Source organism: Prionailurus viverrinus, chromosome B4, assembly GCF_022837055.1.
Source record: "Prionailurus viverrinus isolate Anna chromosome B4, UM_Priviv_1.0, whole genome shotgun sequence".
Classification (NCBI taxonomy): Eukaryota; Metazoa; Chordata; class Mammalia; order Carnivora; family Felidae; genus Prionailurus; species Prionailurus viverrinus.
In genome coordinates, this window is record NC_062567.1 from 28,134,277 (window position 1) to 28,158,950 (window position 24,674).

At 35.6% G+C, this 24,674-nt stretch overlaps 1 protein-coding gene across 14 annotated transcripts in view; it reads right to left on the minus strand.

Annotated features, from left to right (window-relative positions):
- Window positions 1-24,674, minus strand: part of PARD3 (par-3 family cell polarity regulator) — a 676,275-nt gene that overhangs the window by 254,054 nt on the left and 397,547 nt on the right. For 8 of the 14 annotated variants that reach the window (XM_047865952.1, XM_047865957.1, XM_047865951.1 and 5 more), the window contains 5 exons: window positions 18,486-18,611; window positions 16,993-17,378; window positions 11,998-12,137; window positions 9,413-9,541; window positions 7,001-7,039 (listed from right to left, as the gene is read on the minus strand). In XM_047865952.1, the coding sequence (XP_047721908.1) occupies window positions 7,001-7,039; window positions 9,413-9,541; window positions 11,998-12,137; window positions 16,993-17,378; window positions 18,486-18,611 (820 nt within the window). The remainder of the gene's footprint in view (window positions 1-7,000; window positions 7,040-9,412; window positions 9,542-11,997; window positions 12,138-16,992; window positions 17,379-18,485; window positions 18,612-24,674) is intronic. The other 6 variants (XM_047865961.1, XM_047865959.1, XM_047865960.1 and 3 more) reach the window with 1 other exon arrangement.

Consider the following 24,674-nt stretch of genomic DNA (forward strand, 5'->3'; position numbering starts at 1 on the left):
TATACTCAAAAGTGGGATTGCTAGATCATACAGTTCTATTTTTAATGTTATGAGAAACCTCAATACTATTTTCCATTGTAGTTGCACCAGTATACATCCCCCATCAACAGTGCACAGGGTTCCCTTTTCCCACATTCTCCTGGCACTTGTCATTTTGCTTGTCATTTTGAAGATAGTCACTCTAACAGTTGTGAGGTTATTCTTGTGCTTTTGATTTGCATTTCCCTGATGATCAATGATGCTCAGTTAAAGGCCAAACAAAATAGAAACATAGTACTTTTTTATGGATCTCTTGGTCATTTGTATGTCTTCCCTGGAAAAACTTCTACTCAGTTCCTCTGCCTATTTTTAAATCAGACTGTTTGGATTTTTTGCTATGGGGTTGTATGAGTTCTTCATATATCTTGGATATTGACCCCTTATCAGATGGATGATTTGCCAACATGTTCTCCCATTCTATAGGTAGTCTTTTCATTCTGTTGATTTCCTTTGCTGTGCAGAAACTTTTTAATTTGACATAGTTGCTATTGTTTATTTTTGCTTTTGGTGTCAAATCCAAAAAATCAGCAGCAAGTCCAACTTCAAGTTGCTACCCACCCTATCTTCTCGGAGTTTCATGGCTTCATAAATCCACTTAAATCTTTAATCCATTTGTGTTGAAATTTGTGTATGGTGTAAAATGCAACTGTAGTTTCATTCTTTTGCATGTGGGCATCAAGTTTTCTCAACACAACTATCATTTCCCCATTATATATTCTTGGGTCCCTTATCATAATTAAATTGGCCATATATAGATAGGGTTATTTCTGGGCTCTTTATGCTGTTTCATTGAGCCTGTATATCCCTTTTTATGCCAATACTTTACTGTTTTGATTACTGTAGCTTTGTAATATAGTGTGAACTCAGGCAGTTCAAACTATATTGATAGTTTATGATCAATACTTTATTGATACTTACTATCAAGTAAATAAGCTTCTCAGAGGCAGTGTAATGACTCTAATTTAGCTGTTCTCTCTTAACATTACTTTAGCTGCCAGGGGTCTTTAATAGTTCAGTGTGAATTTTAGTATTGTTTTTCCATGTCTGAGAAAAAAAACGTCACTGTGATTTTGATAGGGATTGCATTAAATCTGTAGATCACTTTGGGTGATCTACAATATGGACATTTTCACAATATTAATCCTTTAAATCCATGAGCACTGAGGACATTTCCATTTATTTGTGTCACCGTCAACTTCTTTCACCAATGTCTTACAGTTTTCAGTGTTCGGATTTTTCACCTCCCTGGTTAAATTTATTCCTAAGTATTTCATTTTTTTGATGCTATTGAAAATGGGATTGTTCTCTTAATTTCTTCTACGGTTTTCTCATTTTACAGTGGGGTCATTATGGTAGCATTTACTTGATCTACTACAACCATTAGTTAAATGAACCTATTAATGATGATGCTTATTATCTAGCTCATTAAATCTCTAAATCAAGACTAAATCTTCTGAAGGTAGCCTATCAAGATGCCTCCTGATCTTCAGGGAGGTTCTCAAAGACTCCCCAATGTTTCCCTGCAGTTTCCATAGAGAGAACCCATTAACTCTTTTGGAATGCATTTTGAATTCATGACATTAGGCATGGACTATATCTTATCTTTAATGTCTAGTATCATCTCTAAACCATATTATTCTAAAGTCCTACTCTTATCTAATAGCCTTGAATCTGTTTAACATAAAATTATATTTTGGGGGTACCAGGGTGGCTCAGTCAGTTAAGCGTCTGACTTAGGCTCAGGTCATGATCTCAGAGTTCATGAGTTAGAGCCCTGTATTGGGCTCTGTGCTGACAGCTCAGAGTCTGGAGCCTGCTTCAGATTCTGTGTCTCCCTCTGTCTCTGCCCCTCTCCCACTTGCACTCTCTCTCAAAAATAAACATTAAAAAAATTATATTTTGACATGGATCTTACTCAAGAGTTCTTGGGGGCTCAGTAAGCAAGTTTGCATTAGTCCTATTTGAAGCCAATGAAGAAACTGACACTTTGGTAAGTTAAGGCCTTCTAGCCAGCAGGTAAATCCAATAACTCATTGTGATGTTAATTTTATATGTCAGCTTATAGGGTGTTTTTGAATGAGATTCATATTTAAATTAGATAAAACACAAGCCTCCACAATGTGGGTGGAGCCCATTCAATCAGTTAAAGGTCAACCAAAACTCACAGGCCTTCCTGAGCCAAGAGATTGTCCAGGAGACTGACATCAGAAGTCATCTGCACCAGTGGCTCTCCAGGGTCTGCAATCCGCTGACTGAAACACTGCAGATTTGGACTTGGTGGCCCTGACAATCACACTAGATAATCCGTTATGCTAAAATCTCTTCCTAAACACAGACGTATCCTATTAGTTCCATTTCTCTGGAGAACCACCGTGACTTAGTACACCCAAATACTGTCTTGTCCAACCAGGACATCCACATAAGAGTGCTTTCTATCAAGTAAATAAACTTCTCAGAGACAAAGGAGTATGTTCAGGGCACAGAGCAAGTGACACTGAGCCTCTGTTAAATATTTTGGCATTTTGTTCAATCCTGAATGGGTAACTTGAAGCTGAAGTTTCTAATCTTAAAAAAGGACTTCAACTATTTCCATTTTGACCTCAATCTGTACTTTCTAATAGATTAAGTTCTTGTTTTCAGCTTATCTCTTAACTGAGGCAAAAGACACAGTGGGCAAATCATGTCCTCATGGGAACCAAAACTAGCCCCTCAGGCAATAAGGACTCCCCTGAGCCAGCAAGACCCAAGTGTGACTGACCCCAAGACAATGATCAACTCGACATTCACTGCCCACCTGTATGTGTTAGAGACAGTTAGTTAGGTTCTAACAGAAGAACTGGAGGCCAAGAAAAAGGAAGTCAAGGCCAGCTACTGAGAAAGTCAGTTGCCTGTCCTGGCAACAATCCAAAACAAAACCACAAGAAGCTGGATCAAACCAGATAGGCCCAAGATAGCTGACAAAGTAGGCCAGAAACCCCTGACCAAATAAGGAAGAAAAGGCTCAAAACCTGCTTCTGAGAAATCCCCACCCCAAGTAGTGAATATTCCACACCTTCAATATAAGATAGAAACCCAACCCCCAGGGCACTCTCACATCTTGAGAGGATACTTTCACTTTTTTTAGATTTTTTTTTTCAAGTTAATTTATTTGAGAGACAGAGAGAAAGAGAGCCCAAGTGGGGGGAGGAACAGAGAGACAGGGCGAGACAGAGAAACCTAAGCAGGCTCCACACTGTAACCACAGAGCCTGATGCAGGGCTCAGACTCACAAACCAGGAGATAATGACCTGAGTCAAAACCAAGAGTTGGATGCTTAACCGACTGAGCCACCCAGGCACCCCAGAGTATACTCTCACTTTAATAAACATTCCTGCTTATGTCTCTCGTATGCTCTATTGTTTCTGTCCTGGAATTCTTTCTCGTGACAAGACCAAGAGCCTTTGGTGCCATCTTTGACACAGGCTGGGTTGAGGCCTCAGGGCCTGTGGTCTCTCCAGTTCACCCAGCAACACTTGTACCTACCGACCTTTGCTCCACATTTTCCTTATATAAACCTAGAAGTATATTCAGCACTTTGGAGACAATCTTTGAGATATTAGCCTACTGTCTTCCTGGTGTTGGCCTCACTGAAATAAAACCCTCTCTTGTTTCACCTCCAGCCGTCTCTCTGCCTCTGGATTTTGTCAGGAGCAAGCGTCTGAACCTGGTGTATTTGGGACCCAAGAGCTACATGTTCTTGTACCATTGCACCCTGGCTACAATCATTAATTAAGATGATATTCAGAAGACAATCTGCTGCTCTCATTAATTAAGATGATATTTAGAAGACGTACAGAAAACTTATATCTCATCAATTCAAAAGGTCTAGTAGTCACTGAACTTACTCAACATACCTTAATGACATATTTTCAATTTCTCAGACTACATCAGTTATGGGTCATTGTAATAATCAACGAACAAACGATTAATTGAGTTTTAGGACCTATCTATTCTCGAGGTGTGTACAACTACATAAAAGTTTAAATAACAAATATCAGAGAATTTCAAGACTTGAATGAATTTAATGACTTGCCCTCAAAAGGTGCAAAGAGAAGCAGAGGCCCAGGAAGTCAATTTTTTTTAAGTTATAAATGTAACATGAAGCCTTTAAAAACCCAAAATGGTATTATATTATATACATAGTAAGAGCAGGAACAAAGGCACAGATGTGAGAGGACACATTAAAAACAAAACAAATAAACAACAACAACAAAACACCAAGAAACGGAAAAGAAAATATTTAGAAAAAAAACTGGGATTTCTGACTCAGTTCAGAAAACCCTCATTAGAAAAAATTTCCATTGTAATCAGAAATCAGAACCACATACATATGCATATAACTTCTTTTGTTAGTGATTGGATTGTCATTTGCTGGGCAAATTTTCTCCTGAACACACAAGGCTAGTGGGTGAGAAGTGGAATGAAATGGACCTTGGAATTCTCAGTGGAATACTCCATTGAAAGCCCATGTCACTTCTTCCCTTTAGTGATTGAAAAGGTCAAGACTAATCATCAATTTCCCCACCAGGACTACCTAAATATTTTCAGAGAATATGTCTATCTTTACAGCTTACAGCAAGATTTTGTCTCACACTGTCCTAGACCTTAACAGGTGGTGATTATGGGCAATGCCCCCAACTCCCCCCTGCCCCAACACACTAGAAAATCCTCATATAACTTTTGATTCCCCAAAAACTTCACCAATAGCTTACTGATGACCAGAAGCCTTACCGATAACAGAAACGGTCGATTAACACCTATTTTGTGATATGTATTATACACCGTATTCTTACAATAAAGTAAACTAGAGAAAAGAAAATACTATTAAATAAATCATAAGGAAGAAAAAATACGTTTACAGTACTGCACCATATTTATACAAAAAAAAAAAAAATCCACATATACATGGACCCACGCCGTTCAAACCCTCATTCAAGGGTTAACTGAATTTTATGTGTGAAATCATTCTGTTTTGCTAAAAGCTCTGTAAGAAGATTCTAACAATAAAGGGGTGGTTATTTACCGATGGTCACATTGCAAAATACTTCCCCTGTTTGGCATTTACCTTTTCACTATTTCATGGTATGGTTACTGCTATACAAAAGTTACACACACGCACACACGCCCGTGCACGCGTGTGCGCGCCCGTGCACGCGTGTGCGCGCGCGCGCACACACACACACAAACACACAAATAAATCTATTTATCTAATGACATTTTGGTTTTGCCCTGCTTGGACAAACATTCAGTACCCAAAGTTAACAGAGATTTTTCACATACTTTTAAATGATTTTTAATATTGTTTAAGGTTTAATTTCATAACCAACTGGGATTTACTTTGGTGTATGGTGAGAAAAAAAATGTAACTTTTTAAAGTGAATAGCCAATTTTTTAAAGCATGAAATAAATCATAGTTTACCACTATTTTGAAATACCACCTTTAACATATACATCAGGTCTGTTTCTATTTTGCTAATGTGTTCAAATGTTCTCTTTGTCTATTCCTGTAACAAATATCATGCTATCTTAAGAATTTTAGCTCTACAGTACATTTTGCCGTCATTATTGCCTATGAAATAGTACAGATCACACTTGTGCCCAGTTGAAATTCTTTAAAATCAATCTGTCCAATTTCCCCTACCCTTTCCACCTACTCCCACCATATTCATACACAAATACCATTGTGATTTTGATTAGTTATCACTGACCAACTGATTTTATGAATAAAAAACTATGACTATAAATTTTCTATCACTCATATTTCTGAATGTGTAATATTTTCAAGGTTGTTTACTGATTTTCCTCTGAGGTCTGACTTGTTAACAATGATTGTGATTATAGAATATTTTAAAATAACATTTTGTTTATTAGATTCAAAGTTATCTGTTTATGAGTATGTAAAGAGAAACCAAACCTGTTAACTATGTTATTCAAATTCTTCACACTCTTATTTTTTTTTCTACCTAATATGACAGTTTTGAAAAATACACACTAGCATCATCCACTGGAGATATGGTTTTGTTAAATTTTCTTTGTACTTAGAAGAATTTGGGAATGATACGCTTTTATGCCATGTTGTTTGATGTATAAAGCATCATGACTGTTAGAATTTCTACTGGATGTTATGTGTCAATATAAAACATCCTATCTTTTTACCCCATGCCGTGCAACCACACTAAAAACCATACTTTCAGAGACTGAAAAGGCTGATATGGCAATCCCTACTTTCATTACATTAGCATTGCCTGCTAGAACTCAACTTACTCCTTTATTTCCAGGTCGTATTAAGATTTGTCTCTTTAACAGAATAGAACTAGGTTTGCATTTTAATCTAAGCTGTGAGTGGTTACTTTTATTAAGAGAAATTACCTGTTATAATATGCTACATTAACTTATAAGTAAAATACTTGTAATGGCTATAAGTTAATATGACAACTAATATGTTTAGCCTAATTACAGATGTATCACTTCATTTTTTCTGTTTATGATACTTTTATTGTGCTTTCAGCCCTCCCTATTTTTTCTGTGCCTGAATCAAGTCTTCTTTTTTATTTATGTTTTTACTTTGTAGCCACTGAAAATATAACATGTCACAACTCATGAAGACTTTTATATGTATGTCAAACTACTACACTTACCAAATTTTGGTCCCTCTTATTGTGAAGGTGAACAGCAAACTATTCTAATGTCTCTCTCTGTTCTAACCCTGTTTACCCAAAGGAAATCATGAAACATTATCCATCTAGGGTATTAACAATAAGTCACCTTAAGATGAGACCAGTTGGGAATTTAATGAATCTATGTAGTAATCTATTGTGAGTGAGGAAGAGGGAGGACAAGTAACTTCATATTTAATTAGTCAGAAGTTAGTTCCATTTATCTCTTCAACATCTCTGCATCCTGCAAAAGACAAAGCTCTTACCGTTTCTTTTGGAATCTGCATCTGGCTTGGCTCTGCATTCTAGAAGAATTGAAGAAAAATATAAATACAGACTGACCGAAGCCATCTTCAACACACAGGGACACAAAGCTTGACTCTACAGGAAATTTTGCTGGTTCTTAAATTCCACAAAATATAAGGCGGGTGATTATATTATGGCTGATGTATTACTGTCTTCCAAACTTTCACTGATGTGATTATATTATCTTATAGGTATGTGTGTGTGTATGTGTGTGTGTGTGTGCATGTGATACAGTTATATTATCTTGTGTGTGTGTGCGTGTGTGTTAAGACATTTTCCTAGATGTAAATTCTGACTCCCTCACTCACAGTATATCATGAATTTATTATTTGGAAGAAAACAAATCTCACCAGACTGCCTCTCTATTCGTGGCACTGTTTCTAATTCTGTTTTTTGCATTTCCCAACTACGTCAAAGTTATGAGGTATATTTTAATTCGATAGCTAGACCAGATAATAACAGTCTGAACCACAAGTATTATATGATAAATACTACACCGGTTACAAATGTGATGTGTTTCATATATTATAGAGTTGCTTTAATTAGATAGATATTTAAAAGGTTGATTTATTTTTTAAAAAAGGCACATATTGATAAAAGTATTTTGTTTTAGACACAGAATTTAAACACAGACACCCCAAACAGAGGAAAAGAGTTTTGTTAATTGGATTCAAAGATCATTTTAAATGCAATCCCCCACTTTAAGTTTTTCAGAATTATATTCTTTGAAATCTTAAAAAGCAGCTGCAACATGAATAATAGACTGACGGCCTACTGGCTCACTCCTTAATGAAAAGCTCACAAGCAATAAATTAAATAACCAAGAGAAAAAAAAAATAAGCAGCAGAAGGGGAAAACAGAAGCCTGGAAGATCAAAATTGGACAAGAAGAACCTGAATAACCTTAAGCTGGCTGCCGGTTGGCACTAAGTCTGAGAAGGGCCCGCTGAAGAGTGGTGTTTGAGCTTTGGCAATCTGATGATGCTAACTATTACACAGGCTAAGATGTACCGAGGAAGAATTAAAGCTTCAGCAAATCACAGCTAAAGCCTAGTATTTTTTTTTAAGTGCTCATTTACAATTTAATAGAGACATCTCCAGATTTAGGATCAGGTGGCATTTTAAGCACAAAATTGGATAACAGTGGGGGGAAAATGGAAAACTGAATTTAAATTCAGAAATAATGCATTCAACATTTTAAAATAGAAATAAAGACATTTTTATAATTTTCAAAATCTACTTAAAACACAAGTGTTCAGTTTTCAGCCCTATCACAATCTGAAATTCCATGAAATCACAGTAAATTTGGGTAACCTGGGGATGTAGTATTCCTACACTGAAATATATCTGGCTTATGATAAAAAGAAAGTTTTAATAACCAAGACACATCCATACTTGAAATATTAGCATAAGAGACTTAAGGCTCTTATGCCATAAGAGACAGGGCATATTTGGGAACTGGGCCCCCTTAAACCTTGACACTCCAATAGATACAGATTAATTGTTGCAGACAGCCTAAGAACTAACTGAAAGAGATGTCAAATGTTCTAATATGGCCCAACTCAAATCTGTTTTGAAATATTTAAAATACCACTTGTCCCAGAAATAAAACAATTTTCTTACCACATCAAAAGATAAAAGTGATTCCTCCAATTATGTTGTTTTTACACAATAAATGAAACCTGGCACTTTTTGCAGAAAAACATTCAAACTATGTCAGTTTAGTATACATATTTCATTCACACCAATACTATGTAAATACCTCTTGAATTTAGACATATTGATACACATATAAAAAATGAAATAAATAGCAAACAAATGCCTTTTTGTTTCTGTGTCATTCCAAATAAGGTCTATATTAGTAATTGATGGCCATGGGACTCAGTGCCACTCAGGACTCCTTACTTTCAACAATAATACTTTAAGGTACTCTTTTCATACAATAGTAAGCAAGAAGCTTTATTTGGTTTAGCTAAATGCATTATGAAATCTGAAATATGAAAATTTGTCATATGTAGTGGAGAAGATGGCACGTTTTCAACACCAGCCTTTGAAGTGACAGTTATGAAATAATCAACATCTCTGTATTCAATCAGTCCATCTGAAAGCGTTCAGTAATAAACATGTGCTGTCCTAGAAAATATCCATGTAATTTGATTTTTAAAGACCCCTACATTCAAAATTGTGAATATCTATTTCCAAAACTAAAAAGAATATAAGAAAAAAATGCTTATATTCAGTTAGGGCTGAAAGATATATAAAACATATACACTACTTGGAAAATGTCTTAGTAAACATGGGCCATCAGGTGGCTAGCCCAGATCCCTGGCTCATGTTCATCAGAAATCATTCATCTGCTCTAAATTTACACACCAGTTCCCTTGGGTGGAAGGCATCTTCTTGGCGAAAGACCAGAAGGCTCACGGTCCCTTCCATCTTGGTGCTTCTCAACAGGGAAACAACTTCCTCTTGGGATTTGCCTGCTAAATCGACTCCATTTACCTAAAACAAATAAAAAGTTTTCAGCTGCAATCCTATGCAAACGTAAGACAGAAGAAAAGACACACATCATAGAACCAATCATGTCTATGATGGAGCACAATTCATTTCATGGTAAATTCTTCCATGATCTGCTAGCCACCAGGCTGTTGTGGTTAACAAAGAAATATAAACTAGGTATCTAGAAGTGAGCCAGGAAGCAGTAAATCTCTTAGTGCTCTTTAATAAACCAAAAGCCACAGCTACCAGAGCACTAACACGTAACAAGCAATAAACAAGCACTATATCCAAATTATCATGTTAACACAAAACTTACTGGCTTTGAACTGAGATATCTCGATGGCCTTGTGTATCATAGATTTTCTTATAAGAAAATAACAAGGTTATGGGGGATAGTAAAACCACACTAAAATTTTTTGGTATAACTTTCAATGAAATTTTACTGAAAACTATGAAGATAACTTTTTATCCCTAAAGGCAAGCATTAAGGAAGAATGCAGAATGATAATAACATTTTTGAAGGGGTAGCAATAGTTTGAGGTAGGAATACTTCAATATTTTTCAATGGTTTAAGAGAATTCTACCAAAACAAAGAGATTTAAAATAGCCAATTCCTGAGGAATCTCATCATTTTGATCTTTAAGAAGTATAACATTATCAGATAGCAGTATACACTTAAAAGAAATAAAAGTGAAAATTTCTTTTAAAAACTATTCAGTATTCACTTTAGACAAAAATAAAATTTTGTCAAAGGCAACAAAGTATATTATTTAAATTGTAATATCAAAATATCCTTGTAGTTAAAATATGTTTTGGAATCTTTCCCTCTCCACCAAACACAATCTACCACCACTCAACGTATGCTAGTAAGTGAATGCGTGAAAGATTTAAGAATAATAGGTTTAAAGACAGGAAAAATTTCCAGGTAATAAAAAAATTACTGATTTCATACTATTTTTTTTAAGATATGCGTTCCAATTTCCAGATGCTCAGAAAAACTGTTCAAAAGATTGTTGATATTGTATAGCTACAAGTACAAATCGTGGAAAGTTAGGCTTAAAATGTTTGAAAATGCAGTTTCAAAGAAAGCTGACAGCTACAGAAAATAAAACCTAACTCTAAAGAAATACAGGTTGGAGGTTCTTCCCAATGTTCAAAAATAGAAATACTGCCTTTGTGATGTGTTGAGAGTAAAGCAATTATGTGAGCAAAGATAGCAAGCAAGAAAGCAAAGGAAGGGAAGGAAGGGAAGGAAGGGAAGGAAGGGAAGGAAGGGAAGGGAAGGGAGGAAGGAAGGAAGGAAGGAAGGAAGGAAGGAAGGAAGTGGGGCTGGTGCAGGACACACATTTTTGACACTCAGAGGCAAAGATGACTAGATTCAAGTCCTGTGTGAGCTTCCTACTACTTAAAAAAAAGCTACAAATGCAAATTTGGACTAATACTACTCAGTTTACGCCCCAAGGACAAGTGGTCCTTTCTGGAAACAACACTCTAAATATAATTCATACCCAGACTTTTCCTTTTATTTAGATTGTATCAGTGCCCCTTTAAAAAATGGTGTCACATGAACAATACGACCAGGAAAGAAGTAAGATTTAAGAAATCTAGGCCCAAAATGTGGACATAGAAAAATCTGAAAGGCAATCCTTTGCTCAATTACTTTTCAAGAAACCTCAATCTGCAGAATTTGAAACTACATATGAAGTTATGAGTAAAGAAGAAAAGGTAATGCAATAAAAATGTCCTCTTAACATTAGCGTTTGAATACTAGTTAAAATTAGGAACCACAATATATGCTGCTAAGAATACAGACTATGTTCTCGGAAGAAAACACTAAGAAAAATGACTAGTAAGATTTTTTCAACCTTTCTTCCTTTTATTTCTATATATACAAATGATCACACACACAGAAATTTCTATGTATGTTTACGTATGTCTAAGATGGTCTCAAAGACCGATGAACTGAAACTCCTGAGGTACAGAAGAGGAAATTCTGAAAAACTATTTTCTTTCTGACATTTGATTTTTATGTCTCAATTCATTCTCCATGCTGCCATTTCAAAATTTCTACTCATCAAGACACACTGTTTTCATTTATTACATTTGTCTGTGTTCTGATTACAAACTAGATATCATTTCTATATTACCAGACATAAATTTAAAGCCATCTAGAAATATAACCTAACAGACACTGTACTTACATAATGACAAATGTTATCTCATAAACCAAATGTCTGAGTAACTAAAAATTTATGAGCAAATTCAATGAAAAGATATTTCTCATCAAATAACATAGAAAAAAGTAGAAGTAAAGCAGAAATTCACTGTTTCATGATGCGTACTTCTGTTAAAATATAGAATTTATTTTCATATTTATGAAAATGTGACAAATGAACTGACCCTTAAAAATGGAACTTTTTAACACTCACAGCACTTTTGACTTTTAGAAGGTCACTCACCTCTATAAGTCTATCTCCTGCCTTGAGTCTGCCGTCCTGGATGGCGGCCCCCCTGGGGAGGATGTTTTTCACATAAATTGGAGCTGAGCCACCTATTGTTACATCTCGGGAAGTGATGCTGAATCCCAAACCTTCTGTACCTAAACATATAACAACAACAAAAGAAATAAAATGAGATACCTTGAATTTCACAGGTGTATGGCACATAAAGGATTTGTTATTCTCTACCTAAACTTGACATTTTGTAGTGTTCACAGGGGCCTACATTGCTTTTAATACCATAAAGATTTTAATAGCTTTTTCAAAGTAGACTAAATTATGGAAGCTTTAAATGGTTTATACTTCAAAATTCTTTAATCTAAGAAGAAATGTGAATCTAGTCCAAGGTAAATGAAAGGTAATATACAAATACCACAGCTAAACATTTTAAACTGGCCTGAATGTTTCGTGTGAAATAAATTTAACTCTCCATGTGGAAAAAAATTCTGACACAATCCACAGTACCCCCAAAATCAATCATTATTGTGCAATACTGGTATCCAGATTTAAAGGGTAGGAGATGAAGCAAGGAAAGAGAAAATGATCAGGAGATGGAAAAGAAATAGGGAAAAGAGAAGTTTTACTAGATACAGATATCAGAACCTCCCAAAACTGTAATTACAACAATTTACTGACAGGACCTACATTTGTTCACCTAAATCTCACCCTACACATTCTCGATCAATTAATCAGTAAAATTTTTAAAATAAAATACAAAGGCAAATTATCCAGTGAAGACCCCATCTCTGATCATAGTTAGCAAGTCTACAGATCATCATATTATGTTTAAAAGTACTGAGGGGTGCCTGATGGCTCAGTCAGTTGCGTGTCTGACTTCGGCTCAGGTCATGCTCTCACGGCTCGTGAGTTCGAGCTCCGCACTGGGCTCTGTGCTTACAGCTCAGAGCCTGGAGACTGCTTCAGATTCTGTGTCTCTCTCTCTGCCCCTCCCCAGCTCATGCTTTGTGTCTCTCAAAAATAAATGAACTTTAAAAAATAAAATAAAATAAAATAAAATAAAATAAAATAAAATAAAATAAAATAAAATAAAAGTACTGAAATTAACAAGGCCTTTATAAATTACTGCAACATTCCGTAGAATTTAAATTCTAGGTTCTTCAAGCAGCTTTCTTGATAGGCACTCATAAGGGCAATGCAGTGCAGAAAAAGGGTTATAGTTACTAGAATCAACAGAAAACAAGCCAAAATGAGCCAAGAAAAAATGTAAAGACTACAACAAATTTCTAATGAATCACACAATTTTTATAACACTTCTAATAATGATTAATTTCTACCTGAGCTTTTTAAATGTTTTATTAATGTTTATTCATTTTTTTGAGAGCAAGCGAGCAAGCGAGTTGGGGAGGAGCAAAGAGGGAGGGAGACACAGAATCCAAAGCAGGCTCCAGGCTCTGAGCTGTCAGCACAGAGCCCGATGTGGGACTCAAACTCATTAACCGCAAGATCATGACCTGAGCTGAAGTCAGACACTTAACCGACTAAGCCACCCAGGCGCCCCTTTAATTTTTTTTTAATGTTTATTCATTTTTTTGTTTGAGAGATAGACAGAGAACAAACAGGGGAGGGGCAGAGAGAGAGGGAGACATAGAATCCAAAGCAGGCTCCAGGCTCCAAGCTGTTAGCACAGAGCCTGATGCAGGGCTCGAACCAACAAACCGTGAGATCATGACCTGAGCCAAAGTCAGATGCGTAACCGAGCCACCCAGGCACCAAAACCAGAACTTTTTAAAGTTAGTCTGGGAGCACCCGGGTGGCTTAGTCAGTTAAGTGCCCAACTCTTGATTTTAGCTCAGGTCATGATCTCATGATTCCTGAGATGGAGCCTCACGTTGGGCTTTTCCCTGACAGTGTGGATCCTGCTTGGAATTGTCTCTCTCTCCCTGCCCCTTTCCTACTTGCACTTGCTGGCACACACTCTCTCTCTGTCTCAAAATAAATAAGGAAATATATTAAAACATTAAAAAATAAAAAGTTACTTTTTAGGATATTGGTTTCCATTTCAGTCAAAATGGTACTAGGAGAAATACTGCTCATGTGGGAAGAATAAAGAGCTACATAAAGGTGAATAATCTGCAGAAGAATACACTAACTTGGTGCAACACTCAATACGGAACCATAAGCAAGAGTATAAATCTGTAAGTAAATGATTTGAGTTAGTAACTGTGAATGAAAACGTGGCTTAAAGAAGAAACAAAGCTGAAATGAAGGGGAAAAAATTACATTCTGTTGTTATACCTGTAACAAAACCTACCCTACATGTTTTCAAGTTCTTATAAAACATTCATTTACATCAAGTCTGAAATCACTTTAACAATGTGCCTGGACTGTTAATTTTTGAGTCTTACGTGCTGAAGACTTGAATGGCATCTTGTCTATATGAAATTTTCCTAATTATTCTTCTGGGATGTTTCCATATGTCTCTGGCTTTCATGAAACTCTAATGACTTGCAATAACATTTATTAAGAAAGAATTCTAAATTATTCTCCTTTCGCAATATTAATTTGTATGAACTACAAAGACTGACTGTTACATGAACCTCGATACTATTAAAATATCAGCAATAACCCCTAAATCTGTAAGCTAAAAGTCCAGGCAATGACCTTTAAAAGAAAGATAAATAGATATCAATTTTCATTTAGCAAAGCCAACAAAACATTTTGCACTGACTGAAACAGATTACTGACCTTCTCCTCTGACTTTATTAAAAAGCTAATTTCTACAAAAGAGCAGGGTACTTGAGAATGGCAAAATGGCAATAAATATTAAGAAATCATAATTACGGAAGCAAGTACATAAAGGGCTATCCTATTTTGTCATGTTATATGACAGGGTTCCTAAATTATGCCAAAGAATCATTAAAATGAAGGCCTGTCTTTTTAGTAAATAGAATTGAACTCAGTTTATGAAGAACTATCATTCAAAGCATGTCAGTTCACCTTGAACTGAGTTTAAAATTTAACAGCGACACACCCTAAGTTTTTGATGGACTTCATCAAAAATGTTAAATGTAACAATCCTAATTGGTAAAAATCTTAGCAGCTGGCTACAATGAAAGCATGTTCAACTCTCATACAATCATTATTTTTAAAATATGTATTCAGCATTAATGGAAGAGAATCAGCTTTCTTCACTCTCATTTATCATAAACGTAATTTATTTTTCAAATAAAATTATTTCTAACTATTGACAGTTGGTATTTCTAACTATTGTCACAGTTGGTTTCAGCCTTTTGTCATACATTCTCACAGTAAATTAAAATGAAGATAGAGCCATGAGGCTCTATATCATTTAGAATCCTCAAAGTCAGAAAAACGTTTCAAAGAAAACCATTGTTTCCATTTTTCTAATCTTGATGATTGAGTGCAGTCTTTCTCCATTAGCTGTGTCAATGTAATCATATCTTTTTAAATGCTATTAAAATAAAACTGTTAATTTTTGTGTTCAAAGGAATGCTTCTTTTAGTGGCAAATAAAATTTCACTTTATCTAAAAGTTCATACTGTTTCATAAGTTGTTAATATACAATTGTGTGAAAAACTGTAATTAACTAAACGAATATGCCTGTCAGTGTACAAGGGCAATGGTATTTATAAACTGATATCTTTATGACAAGAGCCAAGTAAAATATTTTCCCTTTGTTGAGAGATCCCAGGCAGAATTTTATCTTTTATACAATTCCATTTGTGTTTCTTAACCTGTTTTTGCTTAAAAAACAGGGCCTGTCATTTGAGTAGAGGAAAAGTAAGACAGGATCTGATATTTATCTCATTCAGGAATTAACAAAGCTAAACGGGGTTTATGCTGATATAACTCTGCATTTGTAAGAGGTTTCAAAGTGGAGTAAAGCTGTCAATTCCTGATCATGTCAACCAGGTATCTGGAGCTTAAAAGTCAGTAACCAGAAATAAGGAGTTTGTGGTTCACATAAAGTTCAATGAAAGAATATGATTAGAAAGGAAACAGGAATCTCAGAGTTTACAACCTTGTAAACCCTGCTCCAATTGGAAAGAAGAATGGTCTAAATGTCAGGATATGGAAAATGTTCTAGTAAGAATCTGCTGCCAACAGCCATGTGACTTAAGGAAATCACTCAATATCTCTTGGATTCATTTCCATCCGACTGTAGGAGTTGGTTGAGCTCACAAAAAGAAAAATATTCTTTATGACATCATTTTGAAAGACATGATTTAAAAATACATCAAAATGTCCAGCTAAAACGAATGATTAACAGCAAAAGTGTACCTTGGTGCCTCAAGGGGACAGTGTTTGGAAATCAGAAAATCAAGCCTACTAGTCAGCTCTGAGTGTTTGAGAAGAACAAAATGGAAAAGTATGCTTCCTATATAAAAAGATGCATAGACTATGGAATGGATACTTAAATAAATTAATAGATGTAAGATGTATGTAATAAAGAGTTGGCAAGGCTCATTAAAATTTCCCTTGTCACCCTAAGAAAGGGAAGTAGTTCAATATTCTGGAAAAGTAGGAGACAAGGAGCCAATGGAACTACCTGCTTGGTGAACCTACTTTCTACCACGAACTGCTACAGCTCCAAACCAATCAATCACTTGCCCTTGCCAAAATGATCGGGTTGAAATGGAGGAGCTCTAAAGTCTTCTTTGAGAGCTGTATCTGAATATCGAAGGGGGTCATCTAAACAAGCAATTCCTCGTTATTGTTTTGGGTTTAATAGTAATATCCTCAAAGCAATTACCTCTGTTACCAAAAAGTTTTACTGCTACCTTCTTCACACAAGCTTACTTTTAAGACTTTATTCTCTGAACGTTGTATGTTAATTCTGAAATACCAAAATGAACCTCAAAAGCATAAGAAATACAATTTTAAATATTTTTAAGTCATTATATCAGTTCTTTCACAGAATAATGGGTTGATTTTTAAAATAAATTCCATAAAACAAAACAAGGAGGTTCATACCTTTCTTCAGCTGGATGTTAAGCCTCTTGCCTATTTTTTTGGTGTTGTAACCACTGCTTACATTGGTACTAAATACATTTTGGGTTGCCGGAGCTGGAGCTGAGGGCGGTTTTCCGGAGGGGTGTGTGCTCTGAGGTAGTAGTCTGGGATGAGGGTCTATCTGCTCGGGCGGGTGGTTCAGTCGGGGTGTTCTCTGCAGGGCCTGAAGGCCTGCACTGTTCGCACTCCTGTTCTCGATATACTGGCTGTCCGGACTAAAGCGGCTTGAATAGTAATTGTTCTTCTCACTTTGGGATAGTTGTTCATACTGCTCTTTATTTGCTGCAGGAACCACATGGAACCAAATGATGGGGGTACGCATAGCTTGGCGAAACATATGTTGTGCTCTGGGTTTGAGAAAGAATGGAAAATTAGCAAAAGGAGACTGGCAGACTAGGAGATATTATGAGCTTAATTAAGTACACTAATTAAGCAACAAGAACTGATAGACTTCGTTGAAACTGAAAAACAAAATTCTAATATCCCATTTATCAATCAAGTTTGTAAGCTCTGATAAAAGAATAGCTGTTTCTCCAAATATAAATTTCTCATTCTCAAACTAAAAATGACACAACTGTCTACAACTGCAGATAAAGTACTATAATCTCAATCACAAATCATTAAATAATAATTTTAAGCACAACAGAGGTGTTATACTTGCGATAGGAATAGAAATTAAATAGAATGTTGTCTCTATGATGTTATCCAGTACATTTAAAAAATAAATCAAAGGGGATGACTTGAGTTTTTGAAGAAATGAATATACTTATAAATACACTTAGAAAACTATAGGGAGCAACTATCCATTATCAGCAAAATTAATTCAACTCTGTGTATGCAAAGATCTCAAGAACACCGATGTGACTCAAAATATGAAAAGTTTTGGTCCCAGTGCAGTTCTGTCACCAGCCTGAGAAACTGCTCCAACTCTCACTGGTTCCCGACTCAGAACATACACCACGTCCTTCTGATTTCTGCTCACTCCTGCCTTGTTTTTTATAAGACCTGGACAACTGTCATCTTTTTAATTGAACGAGGACTTGAATCAGGATAAAGAAAATCTGAGTGGACCACACTGTGCTCACAGGAGCTCTCTCCGCTTATCCATACACAGAGTCACGATGTGCAACAAAGTTGGAAATGTGAGTTAAAGGATAATAAAAACTAGCACACTGGCAAATTTTCCAAAAGGTGAGGAAGTAAAAAAATTGTGAAGTCAAAATCGGACCCACATTATTTTAAGAAGCACTCTATCAGTCAGAGGGCATTTTGAAATACAGTCTAATAGTAGTAATTACCTGGAGTTTGATTAAATTTTTAAAAGCTAGATAACGGCAGAAAATACTTCTCTCCAGGATAAGGACAGAGGCACAGACGTGGCTAGAAGCGTTTCAATGCGCTACACTGTCTCGTGCCGAAAGCACGAAAGAACAGAATAGCCGGCATACACTTACTGTTCAAATCTTCTATTTCGAAGGTCGCCATCATTAATCCTGACAATGCAATCATTCTCATGAAAAAGGTTTTCTTGTTCAGCTTTACCACCTTTCTCCAATCGTTTTACTAATAACCCCAGGGTTCTGGAACATTAAGAATGCAAATCATTACACATGTAATATTTCTACTATGCACAATGCCCTACTGCTTTAATGCTGGTATTATATTTACAAAGACTTCCTGATAAAGGAGTGCATTAAATCGTTATTAATACATTTGAAAATAACACCAACACAAAAAGCACAACGGTATAAATGATGTGTAGAAATGGATCCTTTCAATAAACGTAAGAAATTGTTTCCGGCTTGTCAGGATTATGTTTCCGAAACAAACCGTGTACTTCTCTCCACGCTTAGAAATGCTTCAAACAGAGCTCGCCTGATGGTTCAGTGGATATCGCAGTGTGGAACATAGATGAGCGTGTATTTGTGAATAGCTTTGGCTATTTCGGTTTTCTGTTTGAAGCCAGCCGGTACACTGCGGACGGCAAAGCCCATCTATCTCTCTGTGAAAGCGCAGGTAACGAAGAAAGGTGAACCTCACCACATTGTGCATTTGTGAAGAAAAATAGGAAAGTTTCTGTTCTTGGCATCTGAATCTGATAGTTCCTAATATTCTGAATTTCAAAATCTTGTTAGGTCTCCCAAATGCAACTAATTTGTTGCCACTATTTCCATTTGAAAACAAATAGGACAAAGCCAGTGGCAGCTCAAATAACATCAGTCACCTCTTAACATGGGCTCAAATGGCAGGTTGAAAGAAAAGCCTGAATGAACTTAAAAGTTCTCCAAAGAGACCAATAGGGAGATAAAAAAGCAAAAATTATTAGTGTCACTTGGTCTAGAGCACTAATTTCTTGACTGACGGGAAGGACAGTCTAGATACCCTGGGACAAGAGGCAAACATTATATGGCAGAGTACAAGGAACATGAATCTTCACCTACTTCTGGTGCTGTGACTGACTTGATAGTTCACATAAATTATATATGATAATCATGTTAAAATTTTTATGAATCTTTGCCTGTCCAAAGCTTGGGTCTTCTTTCATAATCCTAATATTTAGAGATAATATCCATAGAGATACTAGAATTTAGAATCCTGCCAAAATTAAAGTTGAAGACACCACAGTTTTTAATAGCCTATATATATTCTATTGGAAGATATAAATCTTTTTGCTGTGTCCTACACAAGCTTTCCAGGAAAAAAGCCAAATAGATAGCTTCCTCTTTTAAATGTTCACAGTAATTGTTGTTTGTTCTGTGGCCATTTATCTCGCTCCCCTACAATTGTTACTTATATATATACCCTATCTATCCTACTGGTACATTGTAAGCTACTGGAAGATAGACAAGATGGGATTCATTCAGCAAGGCACACTCAAGCACCTAGCTGGTAGCAAGATCATTAATGAAGGAAAACTGAGTTGAGCTGATACAAACAAGTCTCATGTTTCTAACAAACTTTTTGCAAAATAGAATACAATCAAAGGGAAACTTAGGTTCAGATTCTTTTTTTTCACGAAAATGTCATTTACACCAAATATATGATTGAACTGAAATAAACTGACTTAAAAACAAAAGTCCTTTTTCACTTGTTACTTTGCAGCTTAAACTTGTTTCTTTCATGAATATTTATTGAATCATACTTTAACTTCATTTTAATTTTTATTATTAAGTATATTACAGCATGTTTTACTATGGTCAAGTCTACTAACATGCAAAAATAATCAGAGGAGATAATATTTAAATTGTATTTTTCTTAATTTTTTGTAACATTCATTTATTTCTGAAAGAAAGAGAGAAAGAGACAAAGAGACAGAGCATGAGCAGGAGAGGGGCAGTAAGAGAGGGAGGCACTTCGAATCTGAAGCAGGCTCCAGGCTCTGAGCTGTCAGCACAGAGCCTGATGGGGGGCTCGAACTCACGAACCAGAGTAGGATGCTTAACTGACTAAGCCACCCAGGTACCCCAGAAGAGATAATATTTAAATTGCCTTTTGTAATTTTAACATTTGATGATTAGTACCTACTAGTGTAAGAGTCTAAAAAAATCTTAGTGACTGATAAAAACATTATTACACAGGTAATTTTTGGTTACTTACTACCATATACTGGAATTAAACAAATACAAAAATTCTCTCGGCTCAAAGGTGAGAACAAAGTATGCTGACATAGCCGTACAAGCACTTAACTGTCTGAGTCCTATGTGGAAGGAAGAGATTCCACAATATGCCACCAATAATTAGGTTATGTTAAAATGTCATCATGCCCATGATCTGTCTCCCCATACTTCCCTATTGTCTTAGTGTGTTTCTACGTGCAATTGACTAAGGCATTCCATGCAATTGATTGAGGTATTCTATGACAACACATTATTATTATTAAGATGTATCTATTATTCTGTTGAATGAGAGAAAATAATTTGAGAAATCAAATTAAATCAGTCATTGGTAGTATGAGAAGTAGAAAACATTTTGGCCACTTTACCATCAAAGCAACCATGTAAAAGGACAGCTTGAAGGAAAAGATGACTCAGCCACCACAGCCAATCATAACATAACCAGATATGTGGTGCCACACCTGTTGCTAAATCTCTCTATAGACCAAGAAAGCTATTCCACAGTGCATGCATTCAGTGTGCAGTAAGAGTATGCCCTACCAAGCATCACTCCAATTAGTTAATTAGTTTTTAATCGGTGAAATCATGAATGATTTTTCAATATGGTTACAATACTCCTGTAATCAAAAGTGACTAATAATTATTAGGTTCTTATGTACTCTGAAATATGTTATATATTCTAAATAGCCCACATATTTTTAAAGAAATATCTATACACATATATAGACAGATTATGTTTAATGAAAATTGTTCAGCAGTTAACTATTATTGATGATTTGTTTAAATTTACAAATTTACCCCAGATAGATCCTTTCAGTATTTATGACAGTTTAAAATAACACAACTTGGAAATCTGTAATTTAATTCTACAAGTGGCATCACTATTTTTCACAATAGGTCTATGGATTTGTATTCATCTAAATACTCATTTTTCTTTTATAATCTACTCCCCACCCCACCCCCCAGCCGGGAATCACTCTAGAATAATAATTCAAAGTAAAAAAGCATGACATGCTTCATTTATTGAATGGCTTGTCTTTCTAAGTCCGCATATACAGCCTAATTCATCAGTAATCCTAATATACAGTAGAAAATGTTATAAATCATAAATAAATACACCATCACATTTACATGGAATATAAACAGAAGTTTATTAAAAGAGGCTTTTACAATCCAGTTATTAAAATAGCCACAAAAATCTCAGAATCCTTTTTCTCGGCACTCAGGATTAGGATACTGATGAGGGCGGGGGTGGGGGGGGCAGGGAGGATGAATTTCACCCTGAGTAACACAGCAAGTGATCAGGGAATCAATGGAACAGACTGAATTAAGGAGAAGTTAGTAGCCTGCTGATTTCTAAGTACTTGACCACACTATTAGAATCATTCTCTCCAAAAGAATGGATTAATTTAAAAGTAAAGTGGTACAATCTGCAAAATTATCTCATTTGCTTCACTAGGTGAAAATGATTACAAAAGGAATGGGAATGAACTATCAAAAAAAAAAAAAAAAAACTTCACAAGAAAATTGAACTGATACCATAACAGCAAGACTGAGAATGAAAAGTACCCTCTGAAGGGAAATCATGGGTAAGTGATAACACTGTCATGTTCCTGAAACACATGAGAGCAAGCACGGAGATTTCCATACCTCCCACTTTCAATTTAAAGCCATCTCAAACTGTATAATTAAAAACACATGTTAGGTATATATTTTGCAAATTCAACCAGCAGCCAGTATTTGTTCTGAAGTGATGAAGAACTGACTGCCTATGGTGTTGTGGTTCCTTTAACACTTTTTAGAGAAAATACTCGAAGCTAACAAAATTCCGAGCATTTTGGTATGTCAGTGTGCTAGGACAGAGAATAGTTCTTCTTCTAGGAAGTCAGTACCAGAATTCCTTATTGGGGACAACCATTTTCCAGAAGTCACCTTGCACAAGAAAAAAAAAAAAAATACATACATATATATATGAAGAAGAAGAGGGAAGAGAGGCAGCCAGGTGAGCTCTACTTGGAGGGATCAGCCCAGGAGCAGAATTGCCTAGGTGGGTTGTGCTGACAGACACAGAAGAAGAGACATGGTGGATGGATGAATGTGGCAGGCAGACTTATGAAGGCGTGTCTGTAGGGTTTAGGGGGACAGAAGCAGAGACTCCTGCACCTCGTGTGCAAATCTAATGTAAACCCTACTTGGCACATATGCTCTCTGAGCACATAGATTTTTTTTTCCTGATAAATCTGAAACATCTCTAGGCCTCCCCCCTTTTCCACTGTTTCCTATATATTTTTTTTAAATTTGGGGGAAAAAAACACTATGTCCACTATGTACGAAACTCACTTCTGAATAACTTCCCTCCAATAAAAATATGCAAATACACAACTATTTCTTTAAGCCTATCCTCATGGCTCTTGAGCAATGTTTCTTACCATAAAGGGGGAGCAATGCAAAGAAGAATACAGAAAGCAAAGCCATTGAAATGCAGCATGATTTGGGATGTATAATTAGAAATTTAACTGCTTAGATTATATTAAGGATTGCACCACTACATTTTCACAAGGTTCATTAGCCTAATTATGCACTTAATTAAAACAAACTCAGTCATACATGTTAACATTTTCAATTCTAAGTATAAATTACAACCAATGATAAAACTGAAAATAAGTAACAAAGGTTTTATTGACATCTAAATTGGCTAAGCAAGTCTGAGTTTTGCTTTGATAATGTAAACTCCCACAACTGCCACCCAGTTGTATGGTCATGATCATAATTCATCTTAACAAAAGCTGACACAGTATAAACACCACAACCATACTGAAGGCAGAGTGGGAGTATGCAGAATGGGATTCCATCAATAAGACTCTCTCAGTTCACTGAACACTAAACATGAGGGGCCAGAAATTATCTACATTTGATCCCTGAGAACCACAGCCATCTTCATAGCAGATACAAACAGAAGAAAGTTCAGAGAAGTTCCAAGTTTAAAAAACAAAATCTTTGCTTTTTAAATCTCTAATAGGTAAATAAAAATAGAGAAGTCTTTCAGCTTAGGGCAGAAATGACAAGCATCATACTTCTATATTTAAAGAAGCAAGATTTATCGAAATGTAAACTATACTTTTCTACCTAAAACAAAGGTATTATTGTAATCCTTTATTAGAACAAATAAGCCTACAGCTAAGAAAGCACAATTAAAAACTTTCAGATAAAAGCTACAGATTCAGTTCATGAAGTTACATTGTGTTTTCTCAGAAGTAATGAAAATTGAATACTCAAAGTTCAAGAGCATATTTCTTTGAAAAGTGATAATTTCAAAATTCTACCATGATCTGAAATATACACACCTTGCATAAAGCTTTCCTGACCTGAACTAGGTTCCATGAAATTCAAATTGGCTCTATTTCTTCATTAACATATATACACCCAATGAACTAAACTAGTATGTACAGTTGACCTATGAACAACGTGGAGTTAGGGGTGCTGATCCGCAGCACAGTAAAAAAATCTGCACATAAATTTGATTTTCCAAACGCATAACTACTAACAACCTACTACTGACCAAAGCCTTGCTGATAACGTAAGTCAATTAGCACATATTTTGCATGTTATATGTACCGTATACTATATTCTTAAAGTAAGCTAGAGAAAAGAATGTTAACAAGAAAATCATAAGAAAGACAAAAAACATTTACATACTGCACTGTACTTATAGTGGAAACAAATCCATAAATAAATGGACCTGCACAGTTCAAACCTGTGTTGCTCAAGGGTCAACTGTTTTGCAAATCTTGAATATATGACAGCAGTAATTCTCATCTTGGATTCAAAACAGAAGAAAAAAATGATCATTTTCTACTATTTCATACACTAATCAGCACCTATCTAAACAAACAGAATAATCAGCAATATGGAGGAAATTCTAACGCACATGACAGGAAGATCAAAGGAAGATAAAATATCATTTTTATTAGCTGTCACTGCCAAGTACTCTGCTAAATGTACTTTACATATATGGTGTAATTTGCATAT